Below are 24,676 nucleotides of genomic sequence, written 5' to 3'. Positions count from 1 at the left end.
AGGTCTTGATAGTAATGAGTTTGAAAATATGTAATTCTATAATGATTGCTATTTTATTTTAGAAGAGTACATTCTTTAACTGAAAATCAGTAATTATTAAAACTAATGTTTAAAATGCATAATTAATCATGATCTTTTAACATATTTCTATATAGCTCTAGAACATTATTTTCTTATTTTTGTTCAAATATTTTCTGGATCAGAGTGGATTTTAAGCCACTGATCAATGGCATTTTCATACTTCCTTGGTTCTTTCAGCCAGTCCTGATGCCACCTAAGATTTGCTATGACATCTGAATAGTTTTGCCCTATACTTTGTTTCCACTTGATAAACTGCTCTTTATTGTATCGGTGGACAGAGGCAGAAACCTGAGGGTAGTTTATAATGGAACGAAGCTTCCGATCCAAAGAAGAAGTAACTTCTGGAAATTTTGTAGCAATATTTGTTAGTTCATCTGGATCTGAGGAAAGATCTGAAAGGAAAAAAAAAATGGAATACCTCTCAAAATAGTTATGTAACCGAGCAGGACCCTGTGGGTACCTCTGTCAAGTTTATGATTAACCTCCTTATCTGAACCTTTAGTCCTTTTCTTGTTCAAAACTTGTTCTCCTCAAGATTGAGGAGTATCAAAGAAAAGGGGGGAGTTGTAACCGAGCAGGACCCTATGGGGCCTTCCTGGGACGCAAGTTCGTGTGCCTGATGCACAGTGGGACCAAACACACTGAAACGTCGCAGTTCGGAGCAGAGAAAGGTTTATTGGGTGGCTCGTGCCCTAAAAACCCCCTGAGCTCCCCGAAGAGTTTCCGCAAAGCATTTTTAAAAGCCAGGTTGAGGGAGGGGGCTCGCAGGTGATGATGAGGGAACAGGGTGGTGTCACAGGGGTTAACTTTATCAGTCCTTAGACTCCAGGAGGCCTGGGGCTATGTGCTCCTGGTCATCAAGTAGTTAACATCTTCCATTTGGTGGGGGGCTTTCACATCTGTAAAACAACTCAGGAAATGTGCATCAAATACTGTTATTTAAGTACTTCAGAGAGGAGCTAAAGCAGAGGATATGGGGGAAGGCCTGTCCCAGGAAGGCCCCATAGGGTCCTGCTCTGTTACAATTATCTGCTTAAAAACCATTTTTTAGAATGTCATTACTCTGTGACGAATAACATATTAGAATTTATTTTTATTCTCAGTTCTTCTTAGTATAGTAAGCTAAATGACAGTATAAGTGGAAAAATAATATACCGAAAGTTAAACACCTCTCTAAATGTATGTCCAAGTTATCTTCCTTCTTACCATCATCCTGCTATCCCTTTTTTTTTTCTTATCTATTCTTAGATGGCTTAGCCACAATTCTTCCTATTTGTGATGCCTTGCTTACTTTGACATGCAGAAAAAAAATGTATTTTTATATATATATATATATATATATATATATATATATATATATATATATATATATAGTAGTGCTTATATTGTCCCATTTCAACAGCCCCAGATGTTCCAGCTGTAAGAATTTTTTATATAGTGGAGTCAAGTTCTTGCAACTTCACTTACTCCTAGTTTTTTTTGTTTTTGTTTTTGTTTTAAACATACGTTAGCATCCTACGCTTGAATTTTTGAAAATTACATTCATTCATTGTGTCTATTTGAGCAAATAGCCATGGAAATAAAAATTCTCAATCACTATCATCAAGAAAATGATAAATATTTCAGATAACATAAACACCCCTTTTACCTACAATGTAGGAAAACAGAGGATATAACTAGGATGCCAGTCTAATTGGAAAAATGGCAAATCAAAGATCTTATGACAAGTTACTTAAGACAGTAAATGAACAATGCACAGTGAGGGAAAAACCCCTACAGGCCTATTTGAGTGCATTAGCCAGAAGATCCTGAAGACATTTATGGTTTTGCTAGGTGATTTCAGATGGCACCTCTTTGGGAAAGGGAAGTCAGTGAATAAACCCCAGAGAATACAGGAAAGGCAGGCTCCCCCACTGATTCTTTGACAGTCACACCTCCTTTTTGCAGAACGTAACCAATGAATGAACAAGAGATGCCCATTACTCAACAGAATGAAAACTTAAGGACTTTTTTTGAAGCCAAGAATCTCCTCCTTTTAGAGTTAAGGGGGGGCGGTCAATCAGTTTGGCCTCTAAAGAATTATTTTGAGTTAATAATTTTGACATTTGTAACTGGGAAAAAAACTTAGGGAGAAAGGAATATTAAAAATAGCTTTAGCACATATTTTATGTGCAAAAGGAGGGCAAAGGATAAGTAAAACCATAAATCTAATAATGCTGCTTAAAAACAAATTCAGAGTAGTGAATCTAGCAGGCTTTTGTAGGGTGGAAGGAGCATGGATTTTGGAGTCAAACCTGGGTTGAAATCCCAGTTCTGCCACTTCTGAGCTGTGAGACCTTGCGCAGGTGTCTGAACGCTAGTCTCTGAACTCTAGTCTTCTCTATAAAATAAAGATGATAGTACCATCTTGTAGGGATGGGGTGAACATTAAATAATAAATGTAGAATGTCAGGCTCCATAAAAGAGCAGTTAATTTTCCAGAACAACTGAATCCAAGGTACAATAAGAGGGTGTTGACTACTGATTGGGAAAGATAACCATGAGTATTAGAAGACACCTTGATCAGAGAAAACAATGGTGGCAATCTTGAGACCCAGATCAAAAGCCTTAGGGCACTTGCTTTGGAATTCAGATGCTGATTTGCAAAGAAGCTGCTCCTCACAAGGGCAACCTTTTGTAAACTGGCCTAGTATGAGAAACTGCAGATATTTATTTAGATGATTACTGGCTCCCTTGAGCAAATGCTGTGTAGGTCAACTCATTACACATAATCAATACTTAAAAAATATATCAACAAATTTACCAAAGAGTTGAGGCAATACTGAAGCACCATCAGAGTAGGCTATATACTTCCATTGGTTAGTTCGAAGCATGTAGGCGGAAGCGTTTACATTGCATCCATGGAATTCACTCAGAATCCAGGGCGGATGTAGGTTTTTGAATTTTTGTTCATTCTTAAACATTGATGATAATGGCAACAGAGAGTATCCACTCAGGTTCTGAGGCAGAGGAATTCCAGCAATATCTAAATAACACAGTATTTTAAAATAACTCATTCTTTCATTAGTTGAACATTCATAAATGACATCATTAAAGGTCGCAGAGACTAGAGGCTGTATGTGGGTTTTTGTAAACAGACTGCCTAGATCCAAATGCTTATTACTCCACTAGCCTTGTGACCTTGGGCATGTTATTAACCATTCTGAACCTCAGTTTCGTCATCTGTAAAAGGGGAATAATAATAATGCCTGTATTTCATAGGTTTATTTTAGGTTTAAATATGAAAATTTATGTAAAATTCTGAGAACAGTGTCTGACACATAGGAAACCCTCAACAAATATTAGTTAATATCATAAGTACTTTATTTCCAAATGATGGAATGATCACAGGTGTTTGTCACATTGGTCCCACAGGATATTAACAAGACCTATACGAGAAGGGAGTCTAGTAGTTACATATGTTTGCAAACAGTGGTTAAAATTAAATAAATTTATTGCTGATGTGTATCATAAACCTTCAAGGGTGGTATGTAGTATGCCATCTGTCCCAAAGTTATTTGATGACAGAACATCTTTTTACCCCGAAGTAGCATCTTGAGGAACTAGTATTTTGCAGAACATACGTTGGGAAATCCTGGATTATACTGATTTAGAGAAAAATAATCTATTTTTTCCTTATGAAATATAGACATAGAAAACAATAGCATGAGAAATGTTTAACTTCAAAAAAAGGTTGTATTTAAAAAAATTGCTTTTAAGGTATTTGTTTGGAACTCAAACTATCTTTTTCCTATAGAAAAATTATCATTGGGAATTCCCTAGTGGTCCAGTGGTTAGGACTCTGTGCTTTCACTGCCATGGGCCCGGTTCAATCCCTGGTCAGGGAACTAAGATCCCACAAGCTGCGAAAAAAAATTACCGTTAATTATGGCTGGGTCCTTGTGATAGTTCCAAAAGGAATCTGTAGTTGCCTCCCCTGCAGCTTTTCTGGTTTCAATGTTCCATGTTTTTAGAAACATTAATTTAGAAATAATTAAATATTTCCAATGAAAAATAGAATGTAATATATCTGCAATGCTAGAAATTAAAATTGAATAAGAAAATTAACTTAACTTGACTGTACATATTTGAGGAAAAACAAGTGAATTAAAAGAGAATAAGGAAGTAGACAAAGACCTCTATAAATCTTCTGAAGGTACTTGTTTTACATATAACTTAATTAAAAAATTTGTATCTTCCATTTCCTTGGAAGGGGCATATTACAAGTACTAATCTTCTGCCAACCAATCATCATCAGGGACTTTTTTGAGAAAGAGTGAAAGAACAAGTGAAGGAAGGAAAGAAAGAAAGAGAAATATTTCAGAGATAACTGGTTAAAAACAAAAGAAGAAGAAGGAGCAAAGATGTTAAAGAGGATGTGCACAAGAGAAAAAGATGGCCCAAGACGAAAGTAATTGAGCTACAAGACAGTAGGCTACTTACTGTAAGGAGAGAAAGTAGCCAGGGAATAGGCTGGGTCGGGCTGGTCTGTGTGTCAGCCGTCGGGGGGCACCACTACGAGGCAGAGGAAGGGAGAGAAGAGGGCTTTGAAGATGGCTGGGAAGCAGGGACCAACTGGCAGATACCCATGACTGGGAAGTTCCTGTATTCAGCAGTTTAATCACCTTTAATACTTAGAAATACCTTATTTCAGATCTGTTCTTAGCCTAATTTTCCTAAAGAAGCTTGTTAGACTAAGAAAATTTAAATAATTCTGCTGTGTTTGTTTATATGAGAAGTCAGTATTAAACTAGGATGAGTCCATCTAAGTATTAATTTTTTTTTACTCAAAAAAAAAAAAAAACCCAGCATCTAACAAACTAGGTGCTGTTCCAGGTGTAGGGCAACAACAGTGAACGAAGCAGATAATCTCTCTCAGACTCTTGGAGCTTACCTTCTAATGTGGGGAGACAGACAAATATGTCAGATGGTGATAAGTGCAGTGAAGAAAAATAAAGCAGGATCAGGGGAATAGAGAACGATGGCAGGTATGTGTTTATGTGCTGTGTTATATAGTGTGGTCAGGGAAGGCCTCTCTGATGAGGTGACATAAACAGAGACCTGAGAAAGGGCTAGATGAGCTCAATAGATATCTGGACATGGGGAGGAAGGGCATTCTCCCAGGGAATAGCAAATGTAAACACCCTGAAGCAGGAAGCATTCCCCAAACACAAAGGAGTCCAGCATGGCTGGAGCAGAGTAAGTGAGGGGTAAAATTCTACAAGATGTGTTGGATAGGGGAGGAGATCATGTTGGACTCCCAGCCTCAATTAGAGATTCTTGATTTTACTCTAAGTGATTTTGAGCAGAATCGTGACATGGTTTGACAGTAACTACTGTATGGTGAATTGACTAAAAGTGAGTACGGGCAGAAGGAAAGAATTAGGAAGCTATTGCAGGAGTTCAGGCAAGTGATAATGTGACTTGTTTCCTGTCTAGGATCAGTAGAATAATGTACCTTTGTAAATTGATGTTGAAGAATAAAATCCTTGTCAAATATCCACAGTATTTAATAAATATGTATATAATATTTATTAAATTTTCTGTGCTTTGGGAAACTGTGTATTCATTTTTTCATATGTTTATCAATTATTTCCTTAAAAGCACTTCAGCTTAAACTGCTTTTCAGAAAGCTCTTTGATCTTTGTTTAAAACCATTTTTCATGTTTTTTTCTTCTGGAAAATCTATCGTTCGAATTCCATGTTAAGCAAGTTTCATCATTCTTGGCAGTAGAAGCAAATATTAGTAGTAACTGCATGATTCTTAATAAAGTGACTTAAATTTAAAACAGTAATCAAATGGGTAAAAATGCAGACCTGGATATTTGTGATGGTCTCCTGAAGAAAGATAAGCTTATATTTCTTCCCGAGTATATGGGTAGATAAGGGATTAGCCTGGTATGGCAATGATGCAAGCTATGTACATTTTTTAGGGCATACCTAAGAAGAATAAAAAATATTAATGATAATGATATCTAACATTTAATTGTTTACCATGTTCCAGTCATTGTTCTAAGCTATGGAATAGCCACTATTATTTCTATTTTATTGATAAGAAAACTGAAGACCAGAGATGTTAAGTTACTGGCCCAAGGGTATACAGTTGGTAAATACTGAAGGAGGGATTTGAATTTAGGCAGTCTTGACTCCAGGATGTCTGGACTCTTCAATACTGCTCCACAAGTCTTGCTTTACTGTAGTTATTCAACTTCACGATATTTTTCAGCCAATAAAAACAAAATAGTCTATGTAGAATGACCCTCCCAACCCTCCACTAAGATCCTGTGATAAGGAGGGTTTTGCAATGTAAATCACTAGCAATGAAGCATTCTTTTAAACACAACTGCATTTTTATACAATTACATTTTCACAATTCAAAAAAATTCTGGATTTATCCTTTATGTGAAAAGAAGTTAGGTGTTTTACAAAAAAGGCCAACTATTAAATGAAAAAAATTCACCTGAAAATAAGAAGTTTAAAAGAGAAAGTCCAAACAATTTTAATTTAAAAATGAGATTACCTTTATTTCTAACTGAGCTAAAAGATGTTGATACTAGATTGTTAGAGAAGAAAATATTTTGGGGAGTAATTTTTTTTAAATTTACTTTATTGAAGTATAGTTGACTTATAGTGTTGTGCTAATTTCTGCTGTATGGCAAAGTGATTCATATATATATATAATATATATATACACACACACATTCTTTTTCATATTCTTTCCCATTATGGTTTATCACAGGTTGGGGAGCAATTTTTAAAGAATAATCTATGCAATAATGATATCAACTTTAATAGTATAAAGAATTCCTATTCATAAAATGGCACTCTTCTACCAGTACTAGAAAATGATAATGTGATAGGACCTACAAAGATACATAGACTAAGAATACTCTTCCTACTTTATCATAAAATATCATTTTATAGAAAATAATCACTCTTCTAAAATACCTTTAAAAACTATTTGTAAATTCAGACCTTTTAATAAATGCATTGTACCATCTTAAATCTCAACAAGCTCTTTATAGTAAGGTAGGTTTATTAAAACAGGAATCCCAGTTGGTTTTTCCTATTTAATATCTTTCTATTTAAGGTTTTTTGAATCACCATCTTTTATACATTTCTAAGGTCCATAGAATGGAAGGGAAGAGGAAGTCTGGCTTGAGGCTTTGATCTGAGAAATTTAATCGCATACTCTTGTGTATAAATTGGATTCTTACAAAACAATACAGCTGTGGCTAAGGTAATAAAGAAAGGACCTTTGGAATTCTAAGAATAGATTATATTTCATATCTATTTTAAGCTCCTAGTTGGTTAGAAGAATCACAAAATAAGAAGTCCTTCATAGATACTTTATCAAAATCTGTTTATTAAGCTTAGGAAAAATAGAATACACTGTCCCACGGTCAAATTTTAGACTTATTAATCACTACTGAAAGTATTGATAGCTTTAAACCCTTCTAGCACTAAGTAATTTCATTTTACAAGGTTGAATTAAACATCAGATTAAACATAGACCATCAGAATTATCTTTGCCTTATTGACTGGTAAGGCTGTTCAACAAGGCAACAGACTCAGTTTATGCTAATCCTGGTGTGATTGTTTTTTGGTTTTTTTTTTAAAGAAATATCTGGGAGTTTTTTGTTTGTTTAAGTTTATTTATTTATTTATTTATTTTTGGCTGTGTTGGGTCTTCGTTGCTGCATGCAGGCTTTCTCTAGTTGCGGTGAGCAGGGGCTACTCTTCGTTGCAGTGCGCATGCTTCTCATTGTGGTGGCTTCTCTTGCTGCGGAGCACGGGCTCTAGACGCACGGGCTTCAGTAGCTGTGGCACGCGGGCTCAGTAGTTGTGGCTCGCGGGCTTAGTTGCTCCACGGCATGGGGGATCTTCCCGGACCAGGGCTCGAACCCGTGTCTCCTGCATTGGCAGGTGGATTCTTGACCCCTGAGCCACCAGGGAAGTCCTTGGTGTAATTGTTAATAGTATCCTTTTACTCTAAAAAATGTGCTGATCTGGACAATAAATTAGATAGATACCTTATCTCAATAAACAACAAACCAAACCAAAACAAAAAAATTTTATACGGTTTTAGAGCCTACATTTTCTTTTCAATAATACATGGGAGCCATTTCCATGTATCATTTCACTTTTTAAAACAAAATTGACTATTTTTTACCCAGTTCATTACTACTAGATACTCATACTGTTTCTCATTCTTTAATATAACATAATAATACAATAATATCCATGGAGATAAATCTTTTTGTATACCTATAGGTTAATTTCTAAAATTGGAATTTTCTAGGTCAAAATGTATGCATATTTCTAAGTAATTTGGAATGTAATGCCACATTTGCCTCCAGGAAATCTGTGCCAGTTTATACTCCCAGCAGCAGAATATGAGAAGGCCTATTTCCAATATAAGCTTTTCTGCTGTTTAAAAATCTTTGCAAACTCTATGTGTGAAAGAAAAATGGTATCTTCTTATTTTAATATTTTTCTGACTACTGAGTTTGAAGCTCTGAAAATATCTTGGCCATTTGTGTGTCTTCTGTTGTGAATTGCATATTTATATATTTTGGTCAATTTGTTAATAGGGTATGTCTCTTTCTCTTATAGATTTGTGAGAGTTCTATTAATATTAACCCTTTATCACTTGTAAAAGGTTAATTTTAGATAAATAATGTTACAGTGCTGTTTCCTGGCTCCAGCATAAGGTTCTTGTTGAAACCCCCTTGCATCATTCTTTTTCTACCTTATCTCTGGTTAACATCTGGTTAATAGGATGTTTCAGTGTTTTATATAAAGATCCATGCATAGATATTCTCTTTACTCTCCTCCGCCAATCATATAAATGTAACTTTTCCCTTTTCATAATAAAAATGTTCGTTATGAAACATATTAAGCCTTGAAATGTTAATTTCCAGTTTAGAACTGGAGAGACACTGATTTTTGGCTTTACTTACTTTAGTTGGGCAGGTCTAATCAACACATGATCAAAATGCTGTTAATAAAACATGTTCTGCTGGGAAATGTGACTCAGAAGGACTCTATTACCAAACAGTAAAAGATAAAAACAAAACAAAAAATCTATGTAGAACTATGAGTTTTTAAAAATTGTAATAATTGACAAATTATAGGAAAAAAATCTACAATTTCAGAGAACCTACATAATTTCCAGAAGAGCGGGGAAGGAATGCAAAGGGGTTTCTGGGAATGCTTTGTTTGGCTAAAGAAGTGCTAATTGTCAAGTAACATAAACTAGGCAGGGACAGGCAGGTGTCCCTCTATGTGGATAAATGAAAATTCCCTCATTCCAAACAACTTTATTTAATATTTTCTTATATAATCTGTTAAGATATATACATTGTGAAATCTTCCAGTTTGCAGATGACTTTTTTTTTTTTTTAAACATCTTTATTGAAGTATAATTGCTTTACAATGGTGTGCTAGCTTCTGCTTTACAACAAAGTGAATCAGTTACACATATACATATGTTGCCATATCTCTTCCCTCTTGCATCTCCCTCCCTCCCATGCAGATGACTTTTAACTTTTAGGATGTGTGAAATGGCAAGTAATGATAATGGTGTATCAAGACTGTAGAGAAGAAAATTTGCATTATAGGCAAATATAAAACAATATGCAAAGAAAAATGATTTAAACAGTGCATATTAATCAACTAACATATAAAGTGACAGAATGACTAGGAATAGACTAGAACTCACTGCAGACAGATACTGGACTATTTAGCTGCTACAGTCAAAAAGACAAACAAAATGCCAAATATCACTATGAAATATATTGAGGGAAAACTGAGATCATCCCAACCTTTAATAATCTTTTGCAGTTCTGATCAGTGTACCTCAAGAAAACAGAACAAGGATAAAAAGTTATGCAAATTTGGAAATGGGGTAGGGGAAGTTCTATATGAGGAAAAACTAAGGGAGGAAACTGTAAAGAAATGCCACTGTAAAAGAAGCATAAACTGATAAAGCTACAAAGATGATAATAAGAGAGACACTTAAAATATACATAATTGCACATACGTTTCTTATAAAAACAGAAATGAGGTGAGGGGAGGGATAGTTAGGGAGTTTGAGATCAACACGTATACACTGCTATATTTAAAATGGATAACCAACAAGGACTTACTGTATAGCACAGGGAACTCTGCTCAATAGTCTATAATAACCTAAATGGGAAAAGAATTTGAAAAAGAATAGATACATGTATATGTATAACTGAATCACTTTGTTGTACACCGGAAACTAACACAACATTGTTAATCAACTATACTCCAATGTAAAATAAAAAGTTTAAAAAAAAAAGAAAAAAAAAAAACCAGAAATGAGGAAAAGTAATAGGGATTGCCTGGAAATTGATAGAGCCAGAAAGTGGCAGAGACATGGCTGTGTGATAATTGCTTTGGGACAAAGGGGAACCAGCAAATGATGAGTAAGAAACTGAAGAGATTAAAAATATACATCAGGCAAAAGAACAACAAAGAAGTGTGCTCAAATATACAAGAGATGTGAAATAAAAGACAAAAGGAGGGCACTCATTTTTTTTTTTGGCCGCGCAGCTTGTGGAATCTTAGTTCCCCAACCAGGGATTGAACCTAGGTCCTCAGCAGTGAGAGCTCGGAGTCCTAACCACTGGACTGCCGGGGAATTCCAGGCACTGATTTAAATTAACTGTAAAGAAATTTAAGACCCTGTAATAGTCTTTAGTTAAATGAAGGGAAAGACTTTGTAGCAGAAAAAAGGAGATAAAAAGAACTTTCTTATTTCTTTAATTTCCAGATACATGTTTGTTTTGCATTTTGATATATACATATTAAACACATATGTCTTATGCTGTGTTAGCTTTTTCTTTCACCAAAATCTATAAACTGATGGTACTTTTTGCAATTTATGGTGCCTTAAAACAGAGTATTTAGATGTTATTGAATTTAAATGTTACTGAATTTAAAGTACTCTGCTAAATTAGATAGAAACAGTTCTATATAACTTCTGAATTTACGATGGCTTTATTCTTGTATCTTTAACAAAAACTGCTAACTACCCATATCAAGATGTTGCTGTTCTAGACCTATGGTTATGCTAATAGACATTAGAAGCTAGTAAAATAAATAGTACAGAACAATCTAAATATTCTGGGGAGAAATATGTTCATAGCATCAACATTAAGGGACATTTGTAACATTGTAAAAAAATTAGTAGTTTCAAAGTGGATGAAATAATCCAGAAGGGAAATGCTTATATTTTAGATAGGTGGTGGTAGAGAATCAAATGATACAGAAATCACATCTATAAAGTTATAGACCTGAATATCATATGTGGCTTACTTTATTGTCATATCCTGGTTTTGAATCTTTTGAAGGAAAAATGACTAGAGTAAGTGAAGGCCAAAGGAACCCGAGAAATATTATCCTCATTTTTCAGATATGGATTTGACTCAGTTAAATGAGCTGGTCAAGGTTTATTAACAAGTCAGCAGGGCCTCTGACTATTTTGCTTATTCATTTTCCAGCATTATTACAAATAAATATTTACAGAATTGCATTACTTACCAAGCATAGTAGGGTAAATATCCACAAGAGAAACCACATTTGATACTTGTAGGTTGGTCTTAATTCCCGGTCCCATGATCAAGAGTGGGACATGGGCGCTAGCTTCGTACATACTCATTTTATAAAACTGACGATGTTCCATGGCCAGCTCACCGTGGTCTGAGGTGTATATGACAATAGTTTTCTGAAGAAGATCTAACTGGTGAAGAGCCAAAATAATTTCACCTGTAATATAAATCAAGGTAAATCTTAATTAGCTTTTAGCTCATGTTTTATTCTATCATAATAAGTTCATAACAACTCTACCCTCTAAGAGTTTGTCAGGATGCTTCTTAACATCTGAATGTTATCTACTGTTCTTTTTTTTTTTTAATAAATTTATGTATTTATTTAGGCTGCGTTGGGTCTTCGTTGCTGTGCGTGGGCTTTCTCTAGTTGCGGCGACAGGGGGCTACTCTTTGTTGCGGTGCGCGGGCTTCTTATTGTGGAGGCTTATCTTCTTGCAGAGCACTGGCTGTAGGTATGCAGGCTCAGTAGCTGTGGCTCGGGGCTCTAGAGCGCAGGCTCAGTAGTTGTGGTGCCCGGGCTTAGTTGCCCCAAGGCATGTGGGATCTTCCTGGATCAGGGCTCGAACTGTGTCCGCTGCATTGGCAGGCGGATTCTTAACCACCGAGCCACCAGGGAAGCCCTATCTACTGTTCTTGAGTAACTTATGCCAGAATTCATGTGCCTGCTTCTCAGTGGATGGACTAGAGAGAGGAAGGAGAAAATACAATACCCATAGGATAAGTTTCTTTATTTGGAGATCATGCTGGCTTGCTTTCTATGTTTCTATCAGACAGTGGGGGAAAACATTACCCCCAGTGACTCAAATGAGAAAGGAAAGACAAGCCTGGATGTCAGCACTGTGCATGCCTCATGAAAGGACTGCTATCACCATCGACCCACAATTCCTGCCCAGCGGGAGGTGATAAAAGGGGTCAGAACTCCTCCTCCTGCTACCCTTTCTCTCAAATTCCCAGTCACCAGATCATGCCCATGAAGTTGGCTGAGTGTTATGGAAATCCTACCTTTGAAAAAGAGCTGGAAGCAGTACAGATGGTATATGAATGTGATTTGGCATATTCTTGGGCAGTAAAATTTCTCTGACCACTCCCTCTCTCTAAGTGACGTGAAACTTCCTCCTCATTGCAATTAAGAGAACACAGTAAGGCACAGTCCAGAGAGAAGCATCATCTCTACTTTGGCAGTTTCTGAATCTGGCCTACAGGAGTCTGTATTATTAAAAAAAAAAAAAAAACCCACAAAACCCACAGGTGATCCTGAGGTCCAGTCAGATTTGAGACCCACAGCTCAGGAGTTATTTACGGAGTTCAGACCATCAGGGCATCAGGGTCTTTCAGATGGACAACTGTAATTGCTTCCTAATTAGTTTTCTTGCCTCCACTCCTCTTTCCCCTTCATAATATCCCTTGTACCACTCTGGTGGCTATCTTTCTAAAATATCTGATCATGTCACACCCCAGCTTAAAACTTTCCCACAGCTTCCCACTGTCTAATTCTTGAGCAAGTTCAGCACCTTCAGCTACCCCCTAGACCTTTACCTTTCACAATCCTAACTCCCTAGTTCAATATAATTCTGGATCAATGTACACAGGGGAACTGATTTCAGCTTTAGTTAAGCCTTGCTCTAAATGGCCTACGGAGAATGGATTTGTTTTTCACTTATTACATGTCTGGGAGAAGTCACAAGGTTCTACATCTCATCTGTTTCATCTCCTAGAACCCAAGTTGCCTTAAAATTAACTGTGTTTGGCTGAATACTGATTCCTGATTAAATCCAGCAAAACGTTTTGTTTCCAACAGATGATAGTTTTCTATGACCTTTTTTTTTACACATATATGAGCAAATTTAAGTATCTGTTAATTTATGAATAATTAAGATAGAAAAGACTTTTATTCTACTATTAATAATGCAAATTATCCAATTTTTATATGTGTCAGGAATCTTATAATTCTAAGTCTGAAGTATCTCAGCAACTGTTGCAAGAAATTTTCTGAGGATGTTTATACAAGTCACCAACCAGCATAATCACAGTTTGTTGGAAAAATATTATACTTTTTCCTCATGTGATTGCTTTTTAATTGTACCACTTACCAAGCATAGCATCTGTCTCAGCACACATAGCGTAATAAAATGCTCTAATATCCTTAATTTCTTTTTCTGTAAACTTCCCAGTGCAGTTTTTGGTATAAGAAGAGTAATAATCTATAGGGTGCATTTCTGACAGAGGTGACCACTTTGGGATTTTGATGGCATCATAGGACACCTAAAAAGGGGAGAAAAACAAAGTTGTAATATTCCTCCCTTCCAACAAGAATATATGGTAAACTAGACAAAGTTTAATTACTTAGGCTAGTAGAAAAGCATGGTTGTGAATTATGTAAAGAAAATAGTAAATCAAATACATAAATTAGGAACAGATTGTTAGTATCCCCAGTAACAACAAAAGGTATATATCAATATCTGTGTATATAGTAAGACAGTTGTGAAATTATTTTAAAGATTATATATGTCAATGAAAAGCATGAGCTATATTAGACAGTTTTCTAATCCATAAGTGTCTAAGCACTTTAATATAGTTGTGTGATCAATTCAAAACTTCAGAATCAATAACCTAAGAATCTAGACTCCTTTTTCCCAGTAGTTCACTAGTAAAAATGCCAATATCTAGTGAGATAGCCAAATGTTTGTTAAAAACAAATACAACTTTTTAATACATATAAATGCTTACAGTTTTGGTGAAAACCATTAAGACTAGACTTAAGTCATACGTATCTTCTAGTCATGTAGCTTTAATAAACTCAAATATCTACTTAAATTATTCGACTCATTTCATTAGGCTAGTACTGACTCCTGACAAGTTTTTTAAGATAGAGCCAGCTGGAACTTTTAATTTAATTTATTTATATTTTAAAATTTTTATTGGAGTATAGTTGATTTACAATGTTGTTAGTTTCTGCTGTACAGCAAAGTGAATCAGTTATACATATACATATATACACTCTTTTTTTAGATTATTTTTCCATATAGGCCATTACAGAGTATTGAGTAGAGTTCCCTACGCTATACAGTAGGTCCTTATTAGTTATCTATTTTATATACAGTAGTGTGTATATGTCAATCCCAATCTCCCAATTTATCCCTCCCCCACTTACCCCCTGGTAACCATAAGTTTGTTTTCTATATCTGCGACTCTACTTCTGTTTTGTAAATAAGGAACTTTTTAAGAAGACATGAAGTATCTAAAACTTCGACATTGTTTCCTTTAAAATAGGGTGCACTACATAGTGTTTCTGGATAGAGGTTTTAAAGTAACTTAAATTTGATTTAAGGTGACACATTTCAAAACACAGGCAGTCCTCGCTTTGCATGGTTCAGGTATGCACGGATATCAGTTACCACAGCTTAGTTAAATAGCACCAGTTCCCCAACAACAGGGTTCAGATTTTAATTACTGTTAACCAAAATTTCAGAAATGGAGACCTGATTGAAATAAAAATGTGTTTATATGGGGTTTGTTAGGACTGAAGCTCAAGAGACATAGATTCAAGAAGCACTTTGCAGTGTTCCATAGGACTACACAACGGGAGAGGCTTATAAAGGCAAAAAGCTGCAAGGCCACAGTTAGTTACATGAGTTGTTTATCAAGAATTAGAATTGGAGTTGATGAGAAGTAAGGATGCTTAGGTTGTTTGGGGTCTGAAATGTTTGCATAGTTACAAGGGGAAACCTTGAGACTGTAAGGCTGCAGCTGGCAGGTGTTGTTCTGAATACAGCTGGTGGTGTCCCTGGGCCTGGTACAGTTCAGAGAAAGTTCAGGTTTTCAGTGGTGCAGAGACGTGTCTGAGACCAGATCCTCAATGGCTGCTCGACTCCAGTTTGTATGCCTGACTCTGACTGCTCTATTATCATATAAATTTGTCATCATTACCCAGGTATATTAACTGTGAGTTATTGCATAAAGTACAAACTTTCACATTCATATGCTGCTAGTTCTTTAGTCTATACATCACTATGTAGATTACATATGTGTATCACAGTCAGTGATTAATTATGTCATTTCTTTCAAAGTTTGTCTGTGTTTGATCACTGCACATCTTTTATTTAGTACATAAACAGACTGCAAAGTGTGTAGGTATGCTGCCTCCTTGTCTCCCAGTGATAAATCCATGTGATATAAAAATGGATACTCAAAAGAGGAAATTGATCAACAAAGATGAACATACAGTTAAGAAATAAAAAGCGATAACACTGGAAGTAAAATTTGAATCAAAAATTTTTTTAAGGATTTTTTTGATGTGGACCATTTTAAAAGTCTTTATTGAATTTGTTATTATATTGCTTCTGTTTTATGTTTTGGTTTCTTGGCCGCAAGGCATGTGGGATCTTAGCTCCCTGACCAGGGATCAAACCCGCACGCCCTGCATTGGAATGCGAAGTCTTGACACGCCCTGCGTTGGAATGCGAAGTCTTGACACGCCCTGCATTGGAATGTGAAGTCTTGACCGCTGGACCCCCAGGGAAGTCCCTGAATCAAATGTTAACTGGAGTTATAGAAAAAATAGCTGACCTGGGAATGCTGACACTGCCACCATTTGATACACTCAAGATATACAGCCAGAGGAACTTAGTGAAAATATTGATATAAGTGAGGAAGGTTGTTATGAAGAAAAGGATGAACATGTCCTAGAGGAAGTGACACTAGCAAAAATCTTCACATTATAGGAACTCTCAGAAATATTATGACATTGAAAGTGCAAAGGGTAAAATGTTGGAAGGTGATCCAAATTTAGAAAGGAATATGACAATTTCTTGAGACATAGAGAAGATGCTTGCTCTGTATCTTAAGTTACACAATGAGAAGGCAAGCACTGTTCAAACTATTCTTGATTCTTCTTTTTTTACAAAAAAATCAAAACACTTTAATTCTTAATGTTTCTAGTGTTTTCAATTACAGTGCATTAAATAAACATTAGTTTTACTATTTTGTCATTTCCCTATACATTTATAACCCAAAAGAAGAGTTTTTAATGTTTTGACAAATGTTTTTAGAGTTCTAGAAAAACGGTCATTTTCCCAATTGATGATTAAGATCTCTTTATACAGTTTCAGCTTGCACAGTCATTTTTACGCTCCTGAAGCATGCAAAGTGAGGACTGCCTGGACTCCTAAGAGAATATCTTTTAGTTTAGTTTTTTTTTTTTAATAGACATATTATATGCAAATGTATTCAACTTAGAAGTAGGTTCTGAGTTTTAACACATTATATTTTTGTAAAATTGTCCCTTTAGTTTCTGTCATCAACCAGTTATTGGTCAAGTTTGATTTAATGTGACTATGCAATTTTCAAATTTTTCTTTAAAAATGATAATAAAAGAAACAGTGAGCAACCACCAATAATATACAGATAAAATGTTAGCTTTTACTTCTGAGCCCACACAGTATACCTACTTTTTTAAGCCAATAAAGAGATGTGTGAAATGTTGAAGATCCAAAATTTTCTCCTGAAGATGGTGAAGGATATGGGTGTGGCAAATTTAATCCCAAGTACAGAACAAATGGTTGAGTGTAATTAACTGCTTCCTGTCTTAACCAATTTACTGCTCTATCTGTATTCTTCCAGTCCCCTTCCATCACTCTTACTTTAGTCTTTTTAGGGACAAGGTTAACCATAGGCCGGCCTTCTTGTCTGAGTAAGAAAGCAACATCTCTTGTCCAGGCTTCCACACGATTGCTGAGGGGGCAAAAAGACAGGTATACTGTAAGTTATTTAAAAAGTTTTAAAAACTGACTAAGCATAAATATAAGAGAGCAATATGGAAAACAATATTTAGACTCGGTCATGTAAATGTTCAGACTGACTATACTAGATCTCATTAAGGTACTGAGCATTGCAAATTCAAAAACCAAGAAAAAAAAAAACAAGAATCAAATATTCACTTATGTGTTCTTTAAAACTAAGATTATTTACAAAGGTTACTTTTTTCTTGTAATAAAATATTTAGTAAAATAAATATTTCAAATTCCTAGTATTTCTTTTGAATTTTTTTAGCATTTTGTCTTTTTTTCTGTCAGAATAAGAGAGATAGTATTTCTAACCAAAGCTACAATAATTTCTTCCTATCGCTGTCTTTATATTTAGAAAAATCTTACCTCGCATGTGTACCTTACGTGTTTCTGAAGTCTCAGGTTTTACATTGTTTCCAGCTATATCTTTTCTCATTTTAAGAACAATTTTGACTATGATTTAAGCTAAGCTAATGGTGATGCAAATTTCTAGATATATTTTCTTTAGCTGGTAATTTAAAAGCTAAATGATTTGATCAATTAAATTTCTCTAAATATTTTATCTCACTGCTTCATAAGTATGTAGTAGTACTACTACTTTTTCTCAATGAATGTATGTATTTCTTTTAATATCTTTATTGGAGTATAATTGCTTTACAATGTTGTGTTAGTTTCTGATGTATAACACAGTGAATCAGCTGTACATATACATATATCCCCATATTATGTAAGTATTTTTAGTTGGCATAATTGTTTAGGAAGAACTCTTGGACATTTCTAAGAAGCCTGTTTTTGTCTTTTGGTTGAGGCAAACACCTCTGAAGTGCCCTATCAATTAAGAAAAGAGCTTAAAAAATTCAGATACCCATGTGAAAATAAAGACTATTTTATATTAAAACATAATACTCCATATAAGGGAAATTTCAAACCACACAAAATGACTAATGGCTTATAGATGAACTAAGTAGAACTTTTATCTGCCTTTTGAAGACAGGTAAATAAATTTAAGCAACCATAATAAAAATATAATTTTTCATAGTAGATATTCAATATATTTTGATAAAAACAATGAAAACTAGAATCTCAGCAGAATTGCGTCTAACAGATTTTAATTAATTCTATCTAGCAAATAGAAAATCCTAAAATCGTAAGTTTTGTAAAATTTATCATACTACCAAACAATGTAAATTTTGCTTAAGTCACTGCTGAATGAGAGAACTACATGTGGCTATTATCGGAGCTACTGCAGAGGAGTGAGATGCTAGGGGTTTATCACACCAGCAGTACTTGCCGAAGAGCTCTAGGATTTTGTGATAAGCAGAAATAGGTTACTGAGATTCACACAGGATGTTTAGGAACCAAAGTGCTTTCTTTTCAACAAAGAAGTGTTATGTGGGAAAATATAGCTGAGAAATTATTGCAGGAAGCAAGAAAATTAAAAGAAAGCTTGTAATACAACCTAACTAGTTGTCTGGTGTGATATTGTGATTTATAATAAAAAATATACATTTGGTCTTCTTCCCTGATTCTGGTCCAGAGTTCCTAAAATCCTCAGATTTTCTAAGTGAAGGACACAAAGGTGTCTTTTGTTACGTTAATGAGGTTACTTTTGGGCTGGTTGCCAGAACCAAAGGAGAGATTAGAGGGCTGAAATTTTTAGTCCCACCCCACTGATCTCCAGGGAAGGAGGAGGCTGGAGAGGGAATGGAAATTGAGTTCAATCACCAGTGGTCAATGATTTAATCAATTATGCCTGCTTAATGAAGCCTCTATAAAACCCAGAAAAGGAGCCGACTGGGGAGGGGTGGGAGAGTGGCACCACCTTAGGTGATGGTATGGAAGCATCGTGCCCTTTCCCCATGCATCTCTTCCATTTGGCTGTTCCTGAGTTATAGCCTTTTATAATAAACTGGTAGTCTAGTAAGTGAAATGTTTCACTGAGTTCTGTGAGCCACTCTAGCAAATTAATTGAACCCAAGGAAGAGGTCATGGGACCCTCTGATTTTATAGCTGGTCGGTCAGAATCATTAGGTGACAACCTGGACTTGTGATTTGCGTCTGAAGTGGGGAGTGAGGGCAGTCTTGTAGGACTGAGCCCTTAACCTGTGGAGTTGAGTTGAAATGTAGGACATCCAGTTGGTGTCCAGAGAGTTGGTAGTGTGTGGAAACCACCCCACGCAATGGAATTGCGTGCAGAAACCCTAATAGGTGATCAGAGCCTTTACCAGGCTTTGGATTAACTCAGGTATAGACTATTGTTCTGACTGTGCTAACCAAACTACTCAGTTGACCTTACAATGCAGTCATGAGTGAGTCTAGAACATCTCAAGGAAAGATCTTGCCTTGAAAGATGGCTCTATTGAACCCAGATTACCATCTTTTGCCACAGCAATGAGTAAGTGTGATTTCATTTAATCTTTCTGGCAAGGTTATGCCCCTTTCCTTTTTTTTTTAAATTCTTTGTTTCTGATATTCTTTTAGCCCAGGTTGGTTCCCTTAAGGATAAAAAGGCTCAAATCAACTTAATTTTGGCCTGGTCTTACCATTATGGCTAATTTCAAACTTAGTTTCACTTTTGCCCTCTTACTAAATAACATGTGATTTACCCTTCTTTCTTAGTGGCATCTTCTTTTGTCTATTCCTGAGTGTGTGGGCTTTTGGCATGATTCCTATAACTGCTGGTAGTGAAGTAGAGTATAACAAATGCTTTCAGCATTACTAGGGCAGCAGAGACAGGATTATGGTTGAAGGTAAAGGTCCCTCTCATAATTTTCCCTTTTAACTCTTTCTGGCTATCCCAAGAATCTTGAGTAAGCTAGCTGATCAAGAGGGTAATACTTTGGTTAGCTGACCCATGTTCAAGCATTGTGCCTAAGTATAAAATAACAATTTACTTCTTTATAACTTAAAAACATTTAGGGGCTTCCCTGGTGGCACAGTGGTTGAGAATCTGCCTGCCAATGCAGGGGACACGGGTTCGAGCCCTGGTCTGGGAAGATCCCACGTGCTGCGGAGCGGCTGGGCCCGTGAGCCACAATTGCTGAGCCTGTGCGTCTGGAGCCTGTGCTCTGCAACAAGAGAGGCCGCGATGGTGAGAGGCCCGCGCACCGCGATGAAGAGTGGCCCCCGCTCGCCACAGCTAGAGAAAGCCCTCGCACAGAAACGAAGACCCAACACAGCCATAAATAAATAAATAAATACTTTAAAAAAAAAACAAAAACATTTAGCACTTTTTAGATATTCAATACATATTAATAGTTATAATCAATGATGATTCTCTGTTCTACTCTCACTACTCCCTGGGCCAACCCAATCCTCCTGGGCCATTGTTAAGTGTACACAGTATAAGCAATAGGTGCTCCAGGAGCTGCAATTCTCGGCTCGAAGTCCCTTTTCCCAGCCCAAATTTCTCCTGGCCAGTAACACTAATGAGGAAAATAGGGAAAGAGAATGTGAATATGCAACCTCATAGTCGATGACAATTACTGTGACAGAAAGATAACTTAAAATTATAATTCTCTCTACTAAACAACCAATGTCTCCATCCCTTTTTAACCAGGTCAAACTGTTGCACCAGGAAACATTATCTTTTGACCATGTGCTTAGACCTACTTTGTATTACTGTTCAGTGTTGTCTCCCCCTACCCCCTACCCACCATTACTTGCTATATAAACTCCTCCAAATATAAACTTTCTAATTAGTTGGTCACAGGGGTATTTTGAATAAATTTCTTTCCATTCCATTTCTATGTACTTTGTCTGAAATATTAAGAGTACGGTTTCAATCAGGACAATAAACAAGGGCTTGTATTAATGGGGAGGAACCAAAACTACCTGTGGTTTAGATACTTTGATTCATTGGCTCCTCTCATTATAAATTTACCCTGTTACTTGCAAATAGACACAAACATACACTGTATAGTTTCCTATATGCCAGCATTTCTCAAAGTGTGGCTCAGGGATCTCTGGGAGGTCCCCAAGAGGCTTTCAGGAGGTCCACAAGGTCAAAACTATTGTCATAAAGATAGTAAGACATCATTTTTTGCCTTTTTCACTCTCATGCTCTCATGAGTGTACAGTGGCAGAGACCAGTGTAACGAAGCCTCAGGTGGGAGCTTGGATGTGGAGTACACCTATCTCAAAGGAAATTGTTCTCTATAAACTTAGGATTCAATGTGTCATTTTGTGCATATATACTAAGTGCCCCTCCTAAGTGGTCCAAGGTTTACTTTACCTCTTTGTAGAAACGTAAGAGAGGCTTCTCTTCTCAAAGGGACACAAAAGTAACCACATGTTTCTGATAAAGGCATTCACAATTGGCTATACCTTGTCTTACCTCCCTCTGAGGTCCAGTTCCTTATATCTTTGCTATTTCAAGCAGCATCAGCATCACCTGAGAGCTTGTTAAATATGCAGAATCTAGAGCCCCATCCCAGACCCACTGAATTGGAAAGGGCATTTAATAAGACGCCCAGGTGATCTGCATGCATATTACATTTTGAGATGCACCACTCCACATAACAGTGTAAGAATTTTTATGCAAAAAAGCCTCAGTTTTTAGAGAAGATCATTAAAATAGCTTCCACAGTAGCCCATGAAGAGGAGAATTATTCTACCTTGGATCAATTCCAGAAAATAAGGTGATGGCTAAATGCACTATCCAGCAATCAGAAATTTTATTCTTTTTAAAAGCAAAATCTCCTAATATAAATGGCATATAAAACTAACATACTAGCAACTAATTATTGAATAAATTTGTATCTATGCCATTGCTGTGTGGGTTTTCGGTGCCAATGTGCCAAACTCCACTGCTGCAGTATTGGAGACAGTCAGCTCACAGGTAGCACCAGGTGAATTTACATAGGGACGATAACATTTGAAAAAGTATCATACATTAAAATTGATGAGAACAAAACAGTTTTCTTTCAAAATGAATTAGGAGCCTCGACTTAAACCTTCAGCTTCCTAAGATTACTAAATAATTCAACTATCTCAGACTTTAAGAGTTACGTGCAGATGGATCCCTTTCTCTCACACAAAGAATCATTGTTCTCGATGGGACTTTAACAGCTAATGTGTCTCAGATAAGTCTCTTGCATGGAAAAATTACAGTTCTGAATCATGCCCTTGCAAATTTCACTATCGGCCTGATAAATTCGGTAAGAGAAAATGGAATCCATATTCATTCCCATTAAATGTTCTTCTCTCAAAGCTGAGAAACACACTGTTTTTTAAGGGACTCACAAGGCTGTCATCTATCTTTACATATATGATCACTCACAAAAAGTCTGTTTTAATTGAATGAATAATAATAGTTACTCATTCTGTGTCTTATATTTTATTATATATTTATTGTAAATATATTTATGCAATTATACATTATAAAATTATATAATAGTAAATAAATTTCAAACAAAAGGTTTGTTTTGCATGAGTGTGTGGGGTGGCACTCAGGGGTTTCATGGACTTCAGGTTATGAACTCCCATTTAGCCATTTCCTAGCCTGCTAGTGAATTCATCACTGTTGGAACATCAATATTTAAAACTTTGAGTTCTAGGTGACAGTGACTGTAGCCCTTAACAGAGTATTTGCTGCAGTTTGGTTTTAAATAAAGGCAGGCTTTTTGATTTAATTCAAGAAGGAGTTATTGAATGTCTACCATGTACAAGGCATTGTGCTAGGCTGAACTTGAGGTGACTCCCTTAGCTACCAAAGTGATACTACCTCCTCATATGCACTCAGGCATAAACTCCTTCTACTACTATACTTTAAAAAATAAAGGCCCATTTGCTACCTTGAGGAAAAAGCAATTGTGATAAAATAGTTTGGTTATGATTATAACTCTAATGGTTTAGATCACATTGACTTCTTTTACATCACATAAGGGGAAGATTCTTCTTACACTTTTAAAGTAATTAGTATATCAACTTAAGCAACTCTAACATTTAAAATTTTTTGTAAGCTTTTGCTTTTCAGTATTATACAGAAAATACAACCTGGACAAAATGTCATTATATCTGAAAGATAAAGTGGGTCGATCATCCCTCAGTAAATCTTTCATTAGTAATTAACCAAATAGTCACTGCATTGAATATGTTACCATGTCCATAGCCCTTGCCGAAGAGGTGACCCAGATGACCACACTGTGTAGGATTTAACTCTTCTCCTATCCTGTCCACTGGCCAGGGGTGGGCACCCGACCTAAGGACCAGATCCTTGGGTCCTTAACCTGGTCAGTGATTATGATGGAGTCTGGGATGAAATATGTGTTGGGCCTATCATCCTTGTTTACAGAATTTGAATTTGGAAAGGAAAAACAGGTAACTGGCAATTACCTAGAATGCAGCTATGAGGTAGAGAAAGTCACTAAAAGGAGATGGAGCGTGAGTCAAAAAGCATCATGCAGGTCAAAATTCTGGTTGGAAATGATGTAGCTGAGAAAAGACCCAGGGAGGAGACAAACAAGTCATAAATTATGTTAATGACAGAGAACCAGGATAAAGTTCTCCTAACTCCTGCAAGTGAGGTCCTTAAAGTTGTATTAGAATCAGAATTATTGGGCTTCCCTGCTGGGGCAGTGGTTGGGAATCCACCTGCCAATGCAGGGGACATGAGTTCGAACCCTGGTCTGGGAAGATCCCACATGCTGCAGAGCAACTAGGCTTGCGAGCCACAACTACTGAGCCTGCGCTCTAGAGCCCGCGAGCCACAACTACTGAAACCCGTGCGCCTAGAGCCTGTGCTCTGCAACAAGAGAAGCCACCGCAGTGAGAAGCCCGTGCACCGCAACAAAGAGTAGCCCTCGCTCGCCGCAATTACAGAAAGCCCGCGCACAGCAACAAAGACCCAGCACAGCCAAAAATAAATAAAATAATTAAAAAAATAAAAAAATAAAAGAATCAGAATTATTCCCAGTTCCATCTCCTGAGATTAGTATAAGTATAGCCTCTGTTCTTAGACGGATAATCCAAATTCCTTTTCATTGCATAATTAATCTTTTGATAAATCTGCAAATTGTTCCTTTACCTGCTAATAGATATTAAGTATTCAATGTATGTTTCTGAATATATGACTTTACCAAGCCTACGAAGATACATAGTGACATTTTGGAAATATTTTATCTTAAACCTAAT

General features: G+C 36.2%; 2 protein-coding genes across 4 annotated transcripts in view; one reads left to right on the top strand and one right to left on the bottom strand.

The window, feature by feature from the left end:
- Positions 1-24,676, top strand: part of SKIC3 (SKI3 subunit of superkiller complex) — a 143,874-nt gene that overhangs the window by 12,485 nt on the left and 106,713 nt on the right. The window lies entirely within an intron of this gene.
- ARSK (arylsulfatase family member K) overlaps positions 136-24,676 on the bottom strand; it is a 46,242-nt gene continuing 21,701 nt past the window's right edge. The window contains exons 4-8 of one of the 3 annotated variants that reach the window (XM_061189459.1): positions 17,207-17,489; positions 13,850-14,021; positions 11,692-11,916; positions 2,885-3,106; positions 136-473 (exon numbers count right to left, since the gene is read on the bottom strand). In XM_061189459.1, the coding sequence (XP_061045442.1) occupies positions 184-473; positions 2,885-3,106; positions 11,692-11,916; positions 13,850-14,021; positions 17,207-17,489 (1,192 nt within the window). In that variant the 3' untranslated portion in view covers positions 136-183. The remainder of the gene's footprint in view (positions 474-2,884; positions 3,107-11,691; positions 11,917-13,849; positions 14,022-17,206; positions 17,490-24,676) is intronic. The other 2 variants (XM_061189456.1, XM_061189457.1) reach the window with 2 other exon arrangements.

Source organism: Eubalaena glacialis, chromosome 4 (assembly GCF_028564815.1).
Source record: "Eubalaena glacialis isolate mEubGla1 chromosome 4, mEubGla1.1.hap2.+ XY, whole genome shotgun sequence".
Taxonomy (NCBI): domain Eukaryota; kingdom Metazoa; phylum Chordata; class Mammalia; order Artiodactyla; family Balaenidae; genus Eubalaena; species Eubalaena glacialis.
The sequence above is the reverse complement of the archived record's forward strand: the minus strand, read 5'-3'. Positions and strand labels throughout refer to the sequence as shown.